This window comes from Gymnoscopelus microlampas, assembly GCF_963454915.1.
Source record: "Gymnoscopelus microlampas genome assembly, chromosome: 14".
NCBI classification, from domain to species: Eukaryota; Metazoa; Chordata; class Actinopteri; order Myctophiformes; family Myctophidae; genus Gymnoscopelus; species Gymnoscopelus microlampas.
In genome coordinates, this window is record NC_139951.1 from 27,932,690 (window position 1) to 27,949,840 (window position 17,151).

General features: G+C 45.4%; 1 protein-coding gene across 1 annotated transcript in view; it reads left to right on the top strand.

Annotated features, from left to right (window-relative positions):
* Positions 1 to 14,041, top strand: part of ntn2 (netrin 2) — a 51,605-nt gene extending 37,564 nt beyond the window's left edge. The window contains exons 4-6 of the mRNA XM_084078034.1: positions 2,752 to 2,805; positions 8,588 to 8,662; positions 9,663 to 14,041. Coding sequence (XP_083934160.1) covers positions 2,752 to 2,805; positions 8,588 to 8,662; positions 9,663 to 10,048 — 515 coding nt within the window. The 3' untranslated portion in view covers positions 10,049 to 14,041. The remainder of the gene's footprint in view (positions 1 to 2,751; positions 2,806 to 8,587; positions 8,663 to 9,662) is intronic.
* The last annotated feature ends 3,110 nt before the right edge of the window (positions 14,042 to 17,151 follow it).

The window sequence follows — 17,151 nt, forward strand, 5'->3', positions numbered from 1 at the left end:
ATGTTGTTGGTCACACATGCAGCTCCGGAGCAGATGGCTAAAGGGGGCAAAGAGGAGAAAACCACTGTGGTTCAAACGCCACCTCACTGTCCAAAGACCAACAGAGAGCATGGTGTGTGTGTGTGTGTGTGTGTGTGTGTGTGTGTGTGTGTGTGTGTGTGTGTGTGTGTGTGTGTGTGTGTGTGTGTGTGTGTGTGTGTGTGTGTGTGTGTGTGTGTGAGTGCTTGTGTGTTTGCGTGTTTGCGTGTGTGTCAGCAGACAGCAGCCCATGTGTTTGGACATTGGAGGACATGGCTCCAAACCCACGTTTGGAGGCATTATGTCGAGTGTTTACGAAATCTGCGCATGTGTTATCAATCAGGTCTTCTCCAGTCCCTTATAGGCCAACACACACACACACACACACACACACACACACACACACACACACACACACACACACACACTCTCTCACTCACTCACCGGACTGATGACAAAACCATTAAGCAGCCAATTAGTATGACGGCAGTGACCCTCATCTGAATTTCCCTTTCATTGTCCCTTCTCTCTACGGCAAGATGTGATCACGAGGTCCCCGAGTGGCTCCCAGCAGCTGCTCTTGTCTTTACCAAGCCCAGCGGCCTTGTTTGTTTTTGTCAGCATGGGTGGGGGCGTCCATAATTTCACAGAACTGTGCTTCAAAACAGCTTTCTATAAGACGCCTCCTTAGTTCCTTCCACCCAGACCCCCCCCACCTTCGCCCATTCACATAGTTTCAAGCCCTCCAACCTCAAAGTCCCAATCAGAAAGCTAAATCCTCCGGGTGGATGCTAAGCCGGCGGTTCCAATCAGCCTGTTTATGTTAAAAGTAGCAAGGCGTGTTGTTAGCATTAGCATTTTCCATTAGAGAAGTGGCATACGATTAGTGGGAGAAGTCCTGGAGGAATTCCACGAGGCGAGAGGCACTTTATAGCTTTGCCAGCCCGGGCACCTTGCGGGGAGGATGGCATCTGTCTCAAGACAACCACAATCAAACACGCCATCTGTCTGTTTGTCTTCACAGGCTTCAATGCCGATAGCACTGCCATGAGAGAACCCCCTAATCCAGGGAAACCCACTTTTTCCATTTATTAAATGTACCAGCAACACTCATATCCAACAGTGAGAACATGGATTCGATGAGCTTATTCTGTGTATTCCGTGTAACCTTTAGCAGTGAATGAGCAGCTGCTCCTTGTTTATGAAGGCACTGCCTGTTTGAGAAGGGTACAATTAAAACAAATACAAACCCTACCATCCTCTCCTATAACTTAGTAAACCTCTGTCTGTCTCTCTGAACACGTATTTCAGCAATTGATCTGAACAATAATCAGGCAATAATCATGACCATGTGCAGACACTCAGGAACGATATTTTTCACTTTTCCCAAATTCAAGCTGTTTACTAGCGTTTTTTGGAAACTCTGTTTAAATCTACGGCCGGAGTTTTTGCCATTACTGTACTGTGCATGCATGCACGTGCCACGGCCACGTGCACATCCATGCGAGGCCACTTGCACATGCATTTGAGGCCACGTGCGCTTGTTGTAGTTGCTACTACTACTACTTTGATTAGGGATTTTCAGCAATACAAATGCAATGCATTCCATGTACATGGCAGTAGCAGCCTCCTCTCCCAAAGTTTAAGTAAGCATATACTGTGTATATAACCCAAAGTCTGCAAATACTTTGAGTGCGCACATCCCCGGGTATGGACTAGTTCTATTTGATCGACCGTACTCATGCTATTACTCTGGGCCTATAGCTGTCATGCACAGGTGACACCTCACAGGACACCTTGCGAGGCGTCGAATAAAAACAAAGGACTTTTGATTTAGGCGCTGTCCAATATACCGACACAATAACCAACAGTTATCATACATTACATTACATTACAGTCATTTAGCAGATGCTTTTATCCAAAGCGACTTACAATAAGTGTATTCAACATAGGTAGGGAACGAAACTACTAATCACCAGAAGTCTTAAGTGCATTCTCTTCTAAGACAAGCAACTAAGAGTATACCTAGCGCTAGGATAAAAGCGCTAGGTGCAATATATCATCATAATCATAGTCATCATACAACATTTGCATATAGTCTGTCCGCCAAGCCCCCCGTCCCAATCTCTCTTCTGCCCATATTGTACTCTGAACATTTGAAGGCTGTTCGCTAGATTCCAGGGCATAAGAAATGACACCCAAAGCATTGAATCAGTCCATGGAATGCGGTGGTTTATTTGAGACTGTCTTTCCTCTCACCACCAATAAGTGCCCCTGTCAGTTGGCTATGTTTATCTAGCAGCAAGCACGCATACAACACTGATGTGCTATATCATGACGCCATCCCTCTTATTATGAGAAACGGATGCTATTTTCATTCTCACTAACTTAAGCCTAAGCCGTTGTACGACAAAGTATAATTTAGGCTAAAATTCAGTGTTGGTGATCCGACTCCGACTCCTTCACTGTACTGCATCCTACACGCTATTTTCTTTTGCTGTTCCACCGGCGTGTTCATATTCCAGTATATCCATGGCCTTCCCATGCCCTCTTTGAAATTACTTTCACCGAATTCTGACATCCCTCATTTTGTTTGACCACACGTGCGCATTTAGAAGGCACGCGGCCAAGCCACTTACACCATGTCTGGCTGAAGCGCATGGGCATAAATCGTGCCAATAAACATCCCGCTGAATGTTTCTTCTTGTGTGTGTGTGTGTGTGTGTGTTTCAGAAATCCCAGTGGTCAACCCCACCGCCGTGGTGAGCAGCACAGAAGAACCAGCAGGTCAGTAATACGCACTCGCTCGGCTTCTCCCCTAACTACCACCTGTTTATGAGGGGGAAAGAAATAACATGCTATTTAATATTTCTGGGCTCGGCTTTTTATGCTGTGGAATGAATATTAATGGTGGGTGGGTCCTCTGTTTGATGTTTTCTTATTTCTTTGCGAGGAGAACGAGTGCTCTGGAGCCCGGGAGAGTGTTTTCCATTGTCTTAAAACCTGTGTTCTTGGCACGCGGGGCTTCCCCTGAACCATTAGAACCTTCAGCGAGTCTCGGGCTCTTATAGCTTCAGCTCTGGACCGAGCGGTCGCTTCCAGCTGCAGCTCGAGGCCAATGGAAACGCAGCACAAGTGATTAGTTGCAGTTTAGCCAAGACACCCTGGTGGTGAAGGGGTTGAGTTCTGAGGCGTGACAAGAGTGTTAGTGACTGACTGTGAGGAATTGTTTTTCCTTTTTTTTCTTTAACCCATTAAGACCTGAGGCCAATTCTACAAATGCCTTCTAAATCAGTATTTCTCACTTTTTCGTGCCAAGGACCCCCACATTGATTATTTGGCCACGGACCCCCCGCCCATCTGAAAATGCTTTGTGCCAGGGACCCCCAGAAGAGATTGGTGTTAAAAAAATCAAAATGATTAAAAATGTCAAGATTTTTCAAACATTTTCAGAAAAAAATAAATAAAAAAATAGCAGATGTACAAGCTCGCAACACAGCACGAAGTGACACGCTGTGAGCTTGTATGTCTGCTATTTTTGAATCTAACATTGCATGGATGCTTTCCCGGTTTTAATGGGTTAAGATGTGTTCTTTCTCCCAATTTTGGCGCCCCTCAATTTCCATACCCTTATTTTTCATTTCGGTGCCTGTTTGATTTGCATGGTGGTGTTGATTTGGAAAACGTTGATTCATTAGCGGGTTTACAACATAAATCAACACCTTACCCAGAGAATCGTACCTCCCACTTTGCCGCACAACACCTCTCCGCAATAAAAGACTTGGTTCTTGGTTCGGACGGAGGCCCTGGCTAAAATACGCTCTTGGCTCCATGCCTCCTTTACATCTCAAATGTTAAATACAATCGGGGGTGTAATGGGGTATATAGGCTACGGTTGGAACTGCTTAGTAGCACAATTATGTTCATTTAACTCTGTTTAACTTGTACGTCTGTATACCTTTCGATCTGGCCACTGCATCTGTGTCATTTTAGATGTCGCTCTATACATGGCAACGTTCTTTCAGAAAACTGTTAGGATTTAGAGGCCGTTTTCTTGAATCTCCTAAAAATGCTGCACCCTGAGAGAGAGGAAAAAAGCCTGAATGTGGCTGTTCTGACATTAAAAAAGACAGCTAGCCTTCTCCCTCAAATGAACTTGTGAACATTTCCTGGTGTCTTAAGGGTTTGAAAGCTCTCCAGACTTGGTGAAATGGGTTAACCCTGAGGATTTTACAGTGTGACTTTGAGTGGCAGCCACTCCTAACCGCAAGACTTGGCGCCAATTAGACCAAGCGGTTGGTTGATCAGCATATGAAATAACCATCAGAACTGTGCTGTGACCCCTAATGAAGACTTAAATCGTTGACATCAAAGGTTTATTATTGAATCACATTTATCACTCCTTTTCTTCTTCTTTTTAATTCCTCTCTTAAAAGCTGTCCTCTTTTTTTACTGCACGTCATATGGGCCTGTGAGCCCTTTTTCATTCAAAGTGTTTTCCTTCCCTGGGAAAGTGTTTTGTGGGGTGTCTGACGAACAATTAAGGGTCGCTCATCGTCGATTCACCTCGACGCTCCTGAACATACCAGAGCACCCCCCCCACCCCCCCCCCACCCTCATCCTTCTCAGTGTAAAGCCGCCATAGAAGCAGCTTCGGCCCGCAGTATAAACCCAAGGCCCCAGAATGTCTCCCTGTGTTTTGTGCGGGGCGGGGAGGGGGCGGCGGACGCAATTTGTCCTTGTCATGGCATGGTGACAGCGGCCGGAGCGAAACAAGGGTAACCGGAGCCGCCGAGTGCAATTGTGTGTGTGTTTTCAGTGTGGGCTGGCCTTCTGGGTCAATGGACGATTCACCAGGGGCTTTTCCAGGTGAACGGCCAGCAGTAAGTAACTCTTCATGGGAAAACACACACTGGCGTCCGGCCAGCATTTCAACCACTGATAGCTATGGAGCTCGACCACTGTATATCACAAACGCGCAACGGCTATTCGTGTGCACAAACACACACACGCACGCATACATGCACAGTGTTGCCAGATTCTGCGAGAGAAACAAGCAACCAGGTCTAGGAAAACCAGCCCAAAAGAAGCGACTATGAGCCACACGAGCCACACGAGCTATTTTCAAATAAAATCTTGCAGGGAAATTATAATAAGCAGATCTGGCAACCCTTGCACACGCACATTACACAGGCATATATACACCTAAGTGACAGTGATCTAATGAGATCCATGCACTTCTTACGTCATTTCAAATGCACGCATGTCACGCTCACATGCGCCTTCGGATGATAATGATCTTGCAAATGAAACCACACACCAGCTCATAATGAAAGAGGCCTTTTTACATGGACTCCATGATATTTAACATCAAATTTAAAGCCTGTGAATGATGTACATACAGTACGTTATGCACACACACACACACACAAATCCATCCACACGCACACCTCCGCACCCGTCCACATACACACCTCTTCACCGTGTTTTTTCTTCTCTCTTTTAACCCTTTCTGGTCCTAGGGTTATTGGAAACTGCTGTCTGCTTATTCTCTCTCTCTCTCTCTCTTTTTCACTCTCTCTCTCTCTCTTTTTCACTCCCTCTCTCTCTCTCTCTCTCTCTCTCTCTCTCTCTCTCTCTCTCTCTGGCTAGTAAAATCTCCAACACTCTGATATATGGCCAAGCCTCCTTGACATTTTTACGGGCTCCTCAGCCCCCTCTTGCTCTCTCCCTTCTCCTGCCCGGCTTCCATTGCTTCCTCCACCCCCACCACCACCACCACCACAAAAAAAAAGAAGAAGCAACGCAACGCAACTCACTTGTTCGCGTGCGACCCAGAAAACCATGTCTCTTTGCTGTTTCTCTCTCGTTCTTCCTCTAGCACATGCCTCTTTTTTTTCCTAATTGGGTTGATTCCTGTTAGCAATCACTTTTATTTGGTTTGCTTTGGAAAGCCGTGCAACTTCTTCCCCGCACACACACACCTCCTGAATGGTTTTCCTTTCGCAAGGCTGTGGGACCGTAGATACCCCGGCCCTTGTTATACCGGGCCTGAGGTTTTTCGATTTCATGGCCCCTCGAGAGCACAGGCAAGACGCTGCGGTTGTGGTTGCGATTGCGTGTCCCCTTGAAACGCTCAGACTATAGTTGTTTGCAGGGAAATTACCTTTGTAGCGCACGGTACATTCAGAACACGTCAGGTCATCAGGTTCTCCAGAGGTTGTGTGTCTGCCCTACCCTCTGGGTAATGTAAGAATTGGATGAATTAAATCGGTTCGGTAACCCATTACTTTTATTCCAGTAGTGGTTTGATTTGTAATAAAAGCGGAAAGGGGGGAGGGGGGATTTATCCCCAAATAGGGATGCCAGCATGAATGTGGTTAACATATATATGTTTTTATTACATTGTTAAATTGTGATATTATCAAACATTAATCATATCAGACGGTCTACATTTTCCAATAGGAAATGCATTTAATTCAGTCTGACCAGAAAGCAGGGATAAAACCGGCGATAAAAAATAATGATCAGAGGGGGGTATCAAAAGCAGAGGCACCCCCCATCCCCCCAACAAATCGAACCTTGATTCCAGCGAATTATCGGCGCAAGCTTTCATTGAGCACTAATACAGAATCATTGCATGGTTACAGTTAACATTACAGTTACAGTAGTGGTTGCATACTGATAATGATTTCATGTCAGTGAAGGGCACATTACAAAACATCACACAGGGCTTTCCCCCCCAAGTCCTACTGAGGGCAGCCACCCCTAAGTGTCTGGTGTGATTTTGCTCTGCCATGTCGTATTCTCTCAGTGGTGTTTCGTGTTAGCTATGCTATCACATCTGAGCGGTGTTAGCTCAACATAATGTACTCATGCTGTCTCCGCCACCACTTTAAAGTTCTACTGCCTGGGCCCTAAACCAAATTAGTCACCATTAATCTTGTGTTTAAGTGCTCAGCTTCTGCAAACAGGCCCAGTGCTGCTGCACCCACATGTTGCACGCTGTGCATGCCATTGTTCCAAACCTTAGTGTATAGGGATGATGGTTTCCTACTGGGCAGAGAGATGTCCCCCCAGCCCAGATTCTGTGACAGAAACAAGCAACCAGGTCTAAGAAAACAAGCCCAAAAGAAGCGACTATGGGCTACAAGCTCACAACACGTTGCATCGCGACGCGTTGTGAGCTTGTAGATCTGCTATTTTCAAATAAAACTCCTGGGGAAAAATTACAATAAGCAGACCTGGCAACACTGCCCGTGGAGATGCCCAAACGATGGCGGTACTGGCCAGCGCTCAGGTGTGAATGTCCTGTACAGTATTTGTAACGTTTTGAAGCAAGCCAGTGCTGATGTGGTTTTCAGTTCAACTTCCCCGGCGTGAATACAGGCCAAAACTGAGCGGCAACTGATCCAGCCGGTCTGTCAAATAAAGAGATCTGGATATCTTGGATTAGCGCAGCCAAGAGGAAGAAGTCCATTCCAGCCTTCACAAACATAATTGGAACACCTCTGTCTTGTGTAACGCTTCATCAGGTTCTTACCAACGCCGCTGATCCCAGAGCAGTGGCAGCTTCTCCACCTATGAATGGTCAGCTAGGGTCAGCTGTCCAGTGTGTGGTCTCGATCGTCATGCTGGCAGCCAAGGGCCAGCCAGGGCCTATTCACCCCCATCCAACCATGACCACTTCCACCACGCTCTGTCTTTTCTCAGGCCCCCTAGAAAACATGTCAAACGGAACACTTTTTCTCCTGCTGGTATGTTTAAATTGCCTCCCGACACCGGGTATTGCGGGGGCTTTATGTGTAATTTGTCGGAGGTTGTATTTTACCCCCGGAGAAAAAAAAAGGAAAAGAAAAAAGGAAAACGGACCAAGCCCAACATTTCTCTTACTTCCAGCCAGCTCCAATTTATCTTGGAGCCTTTGTTGGTGTCAGTAGCGGGTCTGCGTTTGCGTTCACATGCATCCCAAAGTTACTTTATTAGACAAACTATGGTCGTAGAAAAGGCATTTAGATAAAATATCATATAAAAGCTGCACAATTTTTTTTGGTTTGTTTTAGGATTTAAACAAATGAAGCAAAAAAAAGTAAATAGATACATAAGCTGGGCTTAAATTGTGCGTGCGTGCGTGCGTGCGTGCGTGCGTGCGTGAGTTTTCAATATGTGCTCTGGTCTGGTGGGCGGGAACCCCTATTTGTAACTACCTTTCAGGACGGGAACCACTTTTGGGGTTCTTGTTGCTATGTACAGTATATAGCAACATATATTTGTTGTAATTTTTAAATAAATATTTGAAGTTTTTCAGAAAACAGGATTTAGAAGGTGTTTTTAGAATCAGCCTCAGGTCTAAATGGGTTAAAAATGCATAGGTTACATCTTAAGTACTGCAAGACAACCCTATATACCATGGCTGTAAAACGGTCCTAATGTGTGAAATGATCCTGCAAAATGTAACCCTGTCATGATATTTCTCATTTCAGTGTAAGTGTGTGAGTGCCCTGTTATGTGTGTAATGGCTCCCACTGTGATTGTCAGCAAGTGTCAATGGTTACTGTTGTGTTCGCAGACTGTGAGTCCTATTGCAAACCAGTGAAAGGCAACCTCAAGATCAACATGAAGAAGTACTGCAAGAAAGATTATGGTAAGTAAATACGGTGGACTGCATTTAGAGTCGGCGAAGGCTCCTTTGATTTTGTCATACAGCAGGGGTCTTCGACAGGGTGTCTGGGACCCCTATGGCGTCCTCCAAGTTAGTACAGGGAGGCTGCCCTTTTTTTCATTTTTTACATTAACCACTTGAACTCTAGCATCCCTATTCTGAGGAGAACTTTAGACAAAAATAGCAGATCTACAAGCTTGTGAGCTTGTGGATCGGCTGTTGTCGGCAAAGAGGTTTGGTGTTTAGGGAAAAAAGAGCAGACAAAGTACAGCGTGAAAGGTCACGTTTACTAAGAATTGACGGTTTCATGAAAATGCACATCAACATGAATCCATCACGACACTGATGATAGTGCTATCAAACAAAAAGTCTATGAAATCTTTGAAAAAGTTGAATCTGCAACACAATACTGTACGTATAGTGGGGGTCCCTGCTTCATCTCTCTCTCAGTAAGGGGGTCCTTGGGTTGAAAAACATTGAAGACCCCTGCCTTACAGTATCCTACTATAGTCCGACCGAAACTCTGTGCATGCGTCACCGACTCATGCGAGTGCAGTGCCCGGCCTCGAGTCTGTCGGATTGGAGGGAACCGCCGATCTGACCGACATGCCCATATATAGGCATATGGAGATTCGGTTGTCCAGAACCGCTGATCCGACCCAAATACCCATATATAGGCATGCCTATATCTAGACAAAAGGAATGCTCGCACACCAACATAACAAAAGGAATGTCCACAGAGGTTTGGCAGAAGCAAAAAAAACTTTTTTAATGAAGATCTGTTGTTGTTTTATCAAAAAGCTACTAAAAGAAAAAGTTAGATGGAGATACAAGTTTCCCTTAAAAAAAACCTGTGTGTGTGTGTACTGTATACATTTTGGCTGTACCACACAGTGTTATCCAGGCATTAAATTAGTACATTGTAGGGAAAAAATATTAACCTGCTTTTCTTATTTGTCTGTGTGTGTCCATTTGTGTGCAGCGGTCCAAGTGAATGTCCTGGACATGGAGACGGTGGGCGACTGGGCCAAGTTCTCGGTCAACGTGGTGTCCGTGTACAAGAGCCGCGGCGATCCGCTGAAGCGCGGCGACAACATCCTGTGGATCCATATGAAGGACCTGGCCTGCAAGTGTCCCAAGATCCAGATGAGCAAGCGCTTCCTGGTGATGGGCGGCGTCGAGGGCGGAGCCGGCCCGGGGGCGGGGCCAGGGGTCGGGCCCGGGGGAGGCGCCACCAACGCGGGGGCGGAGCGCGTGGGCCTTCTGGCCGATAAGAACAGCCTGGTCATCCAGTGGCGGGACGTTTGGACGCGACGCCTGCGGAAGTTCCAGCGCAAAGAGAAGAAGGGCAAATGCGGCAAAGCGTGATGGGAAAGCAGCCTCCACCCCTCCCCCTCGTTCAGTCCCCAACCTTTCAACCCCGTTACGCCCCTGAACTTGACCCTGAACCCTGACTCTATGACGTCCTTCCTAGCCCTTATTTGGCAGGATAGGACACAAGTTTGAACCCTTTTTCCTCACCCCCTTCTCTCCCCCCCCGTCCCAATTCCCTGGTCTCCAGTCATCACGGGGACACTGCACATTACAAAGACTGCATGTACCTTGCCTGTTTTAAGGACCACTTTTTGTGTACATTGTATAATTATTTTCGATTTTATTTTTCAAGTTTTATCACCTGAGTGTCACGTGTCTTTCTCTCAACTGGTCTGCCTTCAAAAGGGACCATTAAAAAGGGTATGAAGTGTAGACAAAAGCAGCATCCTCTTCATTGACAGTGAGTGAAAATGTCCACTCCTCCTCAAACTACCTGATCCCCCACCTCCCCCAAGTGTTTCCAGACTGATTTCCCCCCCGCCGTGTTTTGTTTTCATATTCACACGCAAAACGTTTTCATTTTCCATTCTTCTCTGAGGATTTTCAAACGATGGGGGCGCTTTGTTGAATCTGAGAGATAGACTCATTTCACCGTGTGGCCACAAAACTACAACCTTCCTAAAGATGTACTGGACAAAATCCCAACGTGGCTGCATCGCATTTCATTGTCCAAACAAACCTTGACCGTGTCCGGAAAATTGTGGGCCAAGTGAGAACCTCTTAGTGTTTGTCGTTAAATTGTTCATACAAAATACTGGGGCCTAATCTGGCTCGCCTCTCTGACGTAGCCTTCATGGATCATCGTGATACACGACAGAAACAACCTTGCCCCCGTGAGGACCACAAGGGCTCCCTGAACGGGGACATTTTCCACAGCAAACCTCAATGTCACTCTCCTCTGCTGCTGCCACCAGAGAACCCTGACGCAATGAACTGCCTATAGTGACGTTTACAACTGCAAATATTTGATGCCACTGCTTATAGTAGAGTTTATATACCTGGTGTAGTGACTTCTTGTGTCCATATCCCCCTGCTATGTCTTTACGTGTTAGATTGATAAATCCATAACAAGTCCTCGACCCGAGTCCCTCTCAGGAGTGGGACATGTACGGTAGTCAGGCATTAGTATGACTCAAAAGTATTTCTTTTTTGACTTCTGGTCAGAAGACCTGACAGTGTGGACCAACTGACCATATTCATACACAGGAGTTGGGAAACCCCATCTCTATACACAATGGGGTTTCTCAACCCCCTTAGTATGAAGTAAGAACAAAATGGCCACCGTGTAACTATGGTCAATGATTTGCAGTGCAAAACAATACCCATGTTTCCAAGGACACGTTCTGCTTTCTGCATAATGTCTTCCATTGTTTGGAAAAGTGGTTGCCCAGATGTTGTCGCGTGATGAATGTCGAATTTTCTTTCTTTCTTTTAAATATCTGACCATTTTCATGATGTGTCTTGTGACTGACAGGCTGTTGCTTGCCAAAAAAAGAGATTAAAATGTGAGTTCCTTATCGTGCAGTAAAAAGAAAAAAACAGTTGGATAAATGACATATTCACATATATCTCTAGTTTATATTGACAAAATGAATGAGGCTGGAAAGTTCTAAGCACTCCCTCATTGTATTATGACGTGAGAATATTATATTTCAATCTTCATGTGCTTTTTTTTATGTTTGCATGTTTGTGTTTTTTTTGCCAGTCTTTTTTTTAACAAAGTGAAATTTACAGTGAGCAGACCAAGGACTAAACCAATGTCAACATCACAACCCAAAGGAAAACTACCCCAAGTCATCTCCATCTCTGCCCCGACACAGTGCCTGTCATCCATTGCCAAATGAGCATCGTCTGTTTTTAAATTGAATTAAGAGAATATGGAAGTCAGGACCCACGAAAAACCACAGAGAGAGCCGTCTGGTTGCTTTCATAGTCTCTATCTGCCTTTTGTCGTTATTTCATTTTGTAAAGCGCATTACAATTTATTTAAGCAGAGTACAAGATAAACACACAAGCTTGAGGGGTATGTCAGGCTAGCCTAGCCATTAGTGTGCCGACAGGCATGTCATGCTAGCTAGCGGTTACGCTCCCCTGAATGTGGCGGTATGTTTGGTTTGTCGTATGTCCAAAAGTGTCTCTCTATTCACCCACTTTTTTTTTTCTTTTTTTTTTTTACTTAACCAATGTGTATTCAGTATCTTAGATATGTGACACTGTCACATGTCCAAAATCCCCCAACTGCATAGTGTGCTGCGCTTTAGCTCTCGGTTTCATGTCGTAATGTGAAAATGTGAATTCAAACAGTCACATATACAAGCATAGCCTACGGTGTGATTGTAACCGCTTCTGAGATTAAGTCATCAAGTTAAGAACGTGCGGTAATGGAGAGCTGACTCAATAAACAATAAGCTCGACATTGTTTACATGAAGAGTTGTCAATGCGAAAATTTTGGCTATTTTAGTATTGGTAATTTTGTTTATTTCTATGTGATGACAAGACAGAAAAGATGTTGATAAAACTTCAACATTTTGATCCAACGGTCCGACACGACTCTACCATTGCACAATTCCCACAGATGGAATTTCGCAAAAATGCAGAACCAAACAGTCGATTATTGATGCGTTGGCCCTCCGTGGCAGCCTGTCTAACAGGTGCTGTTACAGTAGTGGCAGTCTACTTGCCTTGGTATGCGAGTATGGCATGGGACGCTATGATTGATGTTCAAATTCCGTGTCCGTGAGGCCTCTCTCTCCTACACCGTATCAAGGTTGTCCACGCTGCCCTCTCACTCCAGTTGGAATCAGGAGTCTCACTTGGTAGATATAGAGGCAGCTATAACACTTTTTAATGTACTTTCTGTGCTTGCTTGCTTGCTCTGCTCTTCTTTGCATCCCACCATGAATATTGGAATAAAGATATAAGAAGTTGGAGAGAGCCAGATGTTGTTTAGCCAGGGTGAAACGTAGCCCCTTGTGAAAGCTGTTTAGTAAACCTCACAGTGAGAGCCTCCCTGTCGTTTTACGTTAACAAGCCAAACAACTTGGCAGTGAAACAGAGACCATAACTGCTGCGCTTTGTTTCGCCCCTTCACAGTATTTATAACACTCACAGGTGTGTGTGTGTGTGTGTGTGTGTGTGTGTGTGTGTGTGTGTGTGTGTGTGTGTGTGTGTGTGTGTGTGTGTGTGTGTGTGTGTGTGTGTGTGTGTGTGTCTCATTAAACATGATATGAGTAAACAAATGAGTTGCAGGTGATTAGACAGCTCAAATTTGTTAGCTGGTTCTCATTTGAAGAACAAACTTAAGGGTATAAAAAGGCCAGATTGCCTCTGAAGTCCTATCATCAAACATACGTTTCCCGCTCTTCTTATGGCCTTTGTTTTCTATCTCACACTTTATCAACACACTTTTGCCTTGTTTGCTAAACCGTGGCACATTCTCCATGCGCTGTAAATATGTACGGAACTGCCTTTGCCATTTAAGCTGTTTGTCTTTGAAAAAGCGTTGCTTGGCCTGAGATGACTCAACGTGTATGGATGTACAAAGCAGATGATGTTATGTGGATGCAGAAACCAGAAACATATGCTTTTGTGATCATGACCCGAAGCTGTGGTTCAAGTATTACACAGAATGTATTCCTTTCAGTTTTATGTTTCCAAACAGCTCCGTTCTAAATGACTCTGAGGAGAACTGACACGGGGCTGACTGGACCCTCTGCTTTTCACATAGAGATTTCACAGATGGGAATTGACCCCACAACCCCTCTATACATTCTGCTTTGTTATATCATTTACGGTTACAGAATAACAGTACACTCATAAAACAAATATTGTCCACCTGCCTTTTCTTTTTCTTTTTTTTTTGGAGGGGGGTGGGTCAATGGGTTCCTTCCCCCCCAGGCCTGTTTATCACTTGTGTTATTATATCGAAGTCTTCCCTGTACATTTTCCTCTGACGCAATGAACCACTGACTTTTTAATCGTGAATGATAAAAAAATAAATTATTAGTTAATGAGCCCTGTGGTGATTATTTATCTCTGATAAATGTGTGTGTGTGTGCGTGCGCACACGCGCGCACACAAGTGTGAGCTGGTGTTCAACAGGGTAACTATAGGTGGACCATTGGAAACGATGCACAGCCAGTGTACATACACTGCTCTTAGGCCTATAGCAGTGAAAGACTGTGTGTCTGTTCGTAGTAAAATCATGGGTGGTATTTAACCACATGGACCCTAGCGTCCCTACAGTAGTGTCCCTATTCTGGGTATGTCTTAATGGCCGTACATCACCAAATTAGGCAAACATTTGCTGAGAATAGCGCGTCTTGACATGCTGTAAGTAAGTGCAAGCTCGTAGATCGGCTATTTTCGGCAAAGACATTTTAAGTGGTTAACTATGAGTGTAAATATATGGTCCACTTTTACACTCTCTCCGAGTTACATTAACACTGAGGGTTCTAGCAGTGTGGTGTGTTTCCACTCAACCTACAGAGAGGTCTAGACTGTGGCATGAAGGGGGGGCAGTGCCGGGTACAGGGGTCTGCCTTCCTCCACCAAAAGAGTAGGAGCTGCAGCTCTGTAAATAAACAACACGCACACACACACACACGCACACGCACACGCACACGCACACGTACGCTTCACCTCAGAGGAAATCCAACTCCAGAGGCCGGGTAAAGCAGGAAACTCCCTACTCTTTTTCTTTCACAACCCCCTTTCCCCACTCCTCTATCCCCAGACTCTATCTTTCTCCGTCTGTCCGTCTCTATCTGTCTCTCCCTTTATTTCTCTGCCTCTCTCTCCATCTCTCTCCCTCCCCAGCCCCCCCTCTCTCTCTCTCTCCACCCTCTAACCAAACAGTCCGTCCCCCTAAAGGTAAATTACAGGAAATCACCCATTTATCATCACTTTCACCAGGCCTGGAGAATAGAGGCTGCTGAGATGGTACAGACACACACGCACGCGCGCGCGCACACACACACACACACACACACACACACACACACACACACACACACACACACACACACACACACACACACACACACAGACTGGAGGCACTGTGACATGTTTCAACATCCATCCTCGACGTCCCATCCTCCCAGCGTGCATCTGGCAATCCTGGCATGCTCCCCATCAGCTCTCAATTTGTCTCCAGTTCCTGTGACTGTGAGAAGGTGGCCTGCAGTGAAATGAGCAATATGGTCACAATATGGTAAATATGAGTGGTTCCCTGCTCCCCTAAAGCCTAGTTAACACCAAAGAGGATGAGAGACAATGCTTTAAGCTTGATTTATTCTTCATCGTGAGACGGTGCTGCATGCCGAAAATAGATGCTATGCTATGCTAAAATGCTATGCTATTTTCACCATGGTCACCGTTGACACTGCACGCAGGCTACTCTGGGCTGGGGGTGGCACCTGTCAGGAGAGAACGTGGAACGGGATGAGTTGGACGGAGGTGCTACATCTTGGTGGGGGATCCTCTCTGGCAGGTGAGCCAGTATAGGCTACACTAGCAGTGGGATGAATTAATAGACCAATTATTTGTTACTAACATTGAGACGCACAGTTGATTGTTTTACGCAATCAATTCCCAACCTGTTGTCAACCCCCTCTTGTGTGTTGGCTAGTGAGGCGCGTCCTAGCGAGACCTGACAGAATGGGTTAAATTGCGCGCATACTGGTTGCGCGCATACTGGTTCTTATCAGTGTGACGTCGTCTGTTAAGGGGTCTATTGGTATAAAGACTAAACTGGGAGAAAAAGCGGTAAGAAATTATAATTGGCTATATGCTACTATAAGAATTAATAAAAGCTCCAAAGAATGATTTAAATAACTCTTCATAACCACGAGGAGAAACCTCTGGAGAGTCCAAAGTTATTGTGGTCTGTTCAATATGGTCAGCTAGAAGAACTATTAGTCAGCCTGCAGCTTCAAGAGAGAAGAGAGTCAGGAGTCAGGACTCCCTGACAGAGAAACAGATCTGTGTGATTTGATGGATCCTTGGTTCAAACCACACACACTCATTTTTGCTCTTAAATTCTTAATACAATATGAACGCCTCCATGCAGAGGAGGGAGTGTGTGTCATAGCCACAATGTATTTTATACTATATCTAAGTAACTTAAGTAGTTAATTCTAGAGCTATCTAGATGATTAAATGTGTGAGATGTGTTTGTGCGGGTTGTGTTAGATTCCAGACACCCCCTGGCCCCCTCCCCACCCGCTTCTGTCCCTTTCGTCACTGGAAGCTGTGGCCTGCTCTCTCTCTCAATTATTCTACTGCTGCCTCTCCTTTCTTTTTCTCCACTTCATCACACTTATTATTTTTCTCTGTGTCCTCTCTCTGTTTTCTCTTCCCATATCCCAGGACACTGGTCCTGGTGGAGAGATCGGAGTGGGTTCTTGGCCCGAGCCTGTTTTCCACCTACGAGCGATGACAAATGACGTGCTGAAAGTGCGGCTTCGCCACACAGGAAATTCTCGCCCCGACATGTGACATTTCAGACACGCGCCAGCGGGGCCCCCATTCGGCCCCCGTTTTCTCTCTCCATCTCCCTCTTTCTCTCTCTTCTTCTGGCTACTACTAACTGCCTGGCCGACACAGACCTGACTGAAACAGTGCGGAAGTTGTGGGTGACATGGGCCATCTCTGTTCCATGCAGCTCAGCATGGGGTAAAGATGACCGGACGATGAGGCTCAAACAGAGCCTTGCTTTCATGCACCATGATGTCTATCAAAGACTAGTGGCATTAAGAAGTAACTCCATGTGCTGCAAGCCTCAAGTCCACAGAATGTGTATGGATATAATCTGTGTCTTAATTAAAATCACCTCACCACACCATAACTAACTTCCTTGTTAGGCAGTGTCATAAGTGGGAGTGTGTACTGGTATAAACTAAGTAAAGAAACAGGGCAAAACTCAAAGATAAGGAGGACAATGGTAAAAACATTTCCAGGCCAGGAGAAAAGAGCAAAAGTGAAAAAGAAAAACATGAAATCTGATGCATTCTAACTCAATTACAGATCTATAAAAAGAAATCAATAACTACTTCAGTGAGTGGAGAGACAGAGTGGCAGCCTGAACCTCTCCCTT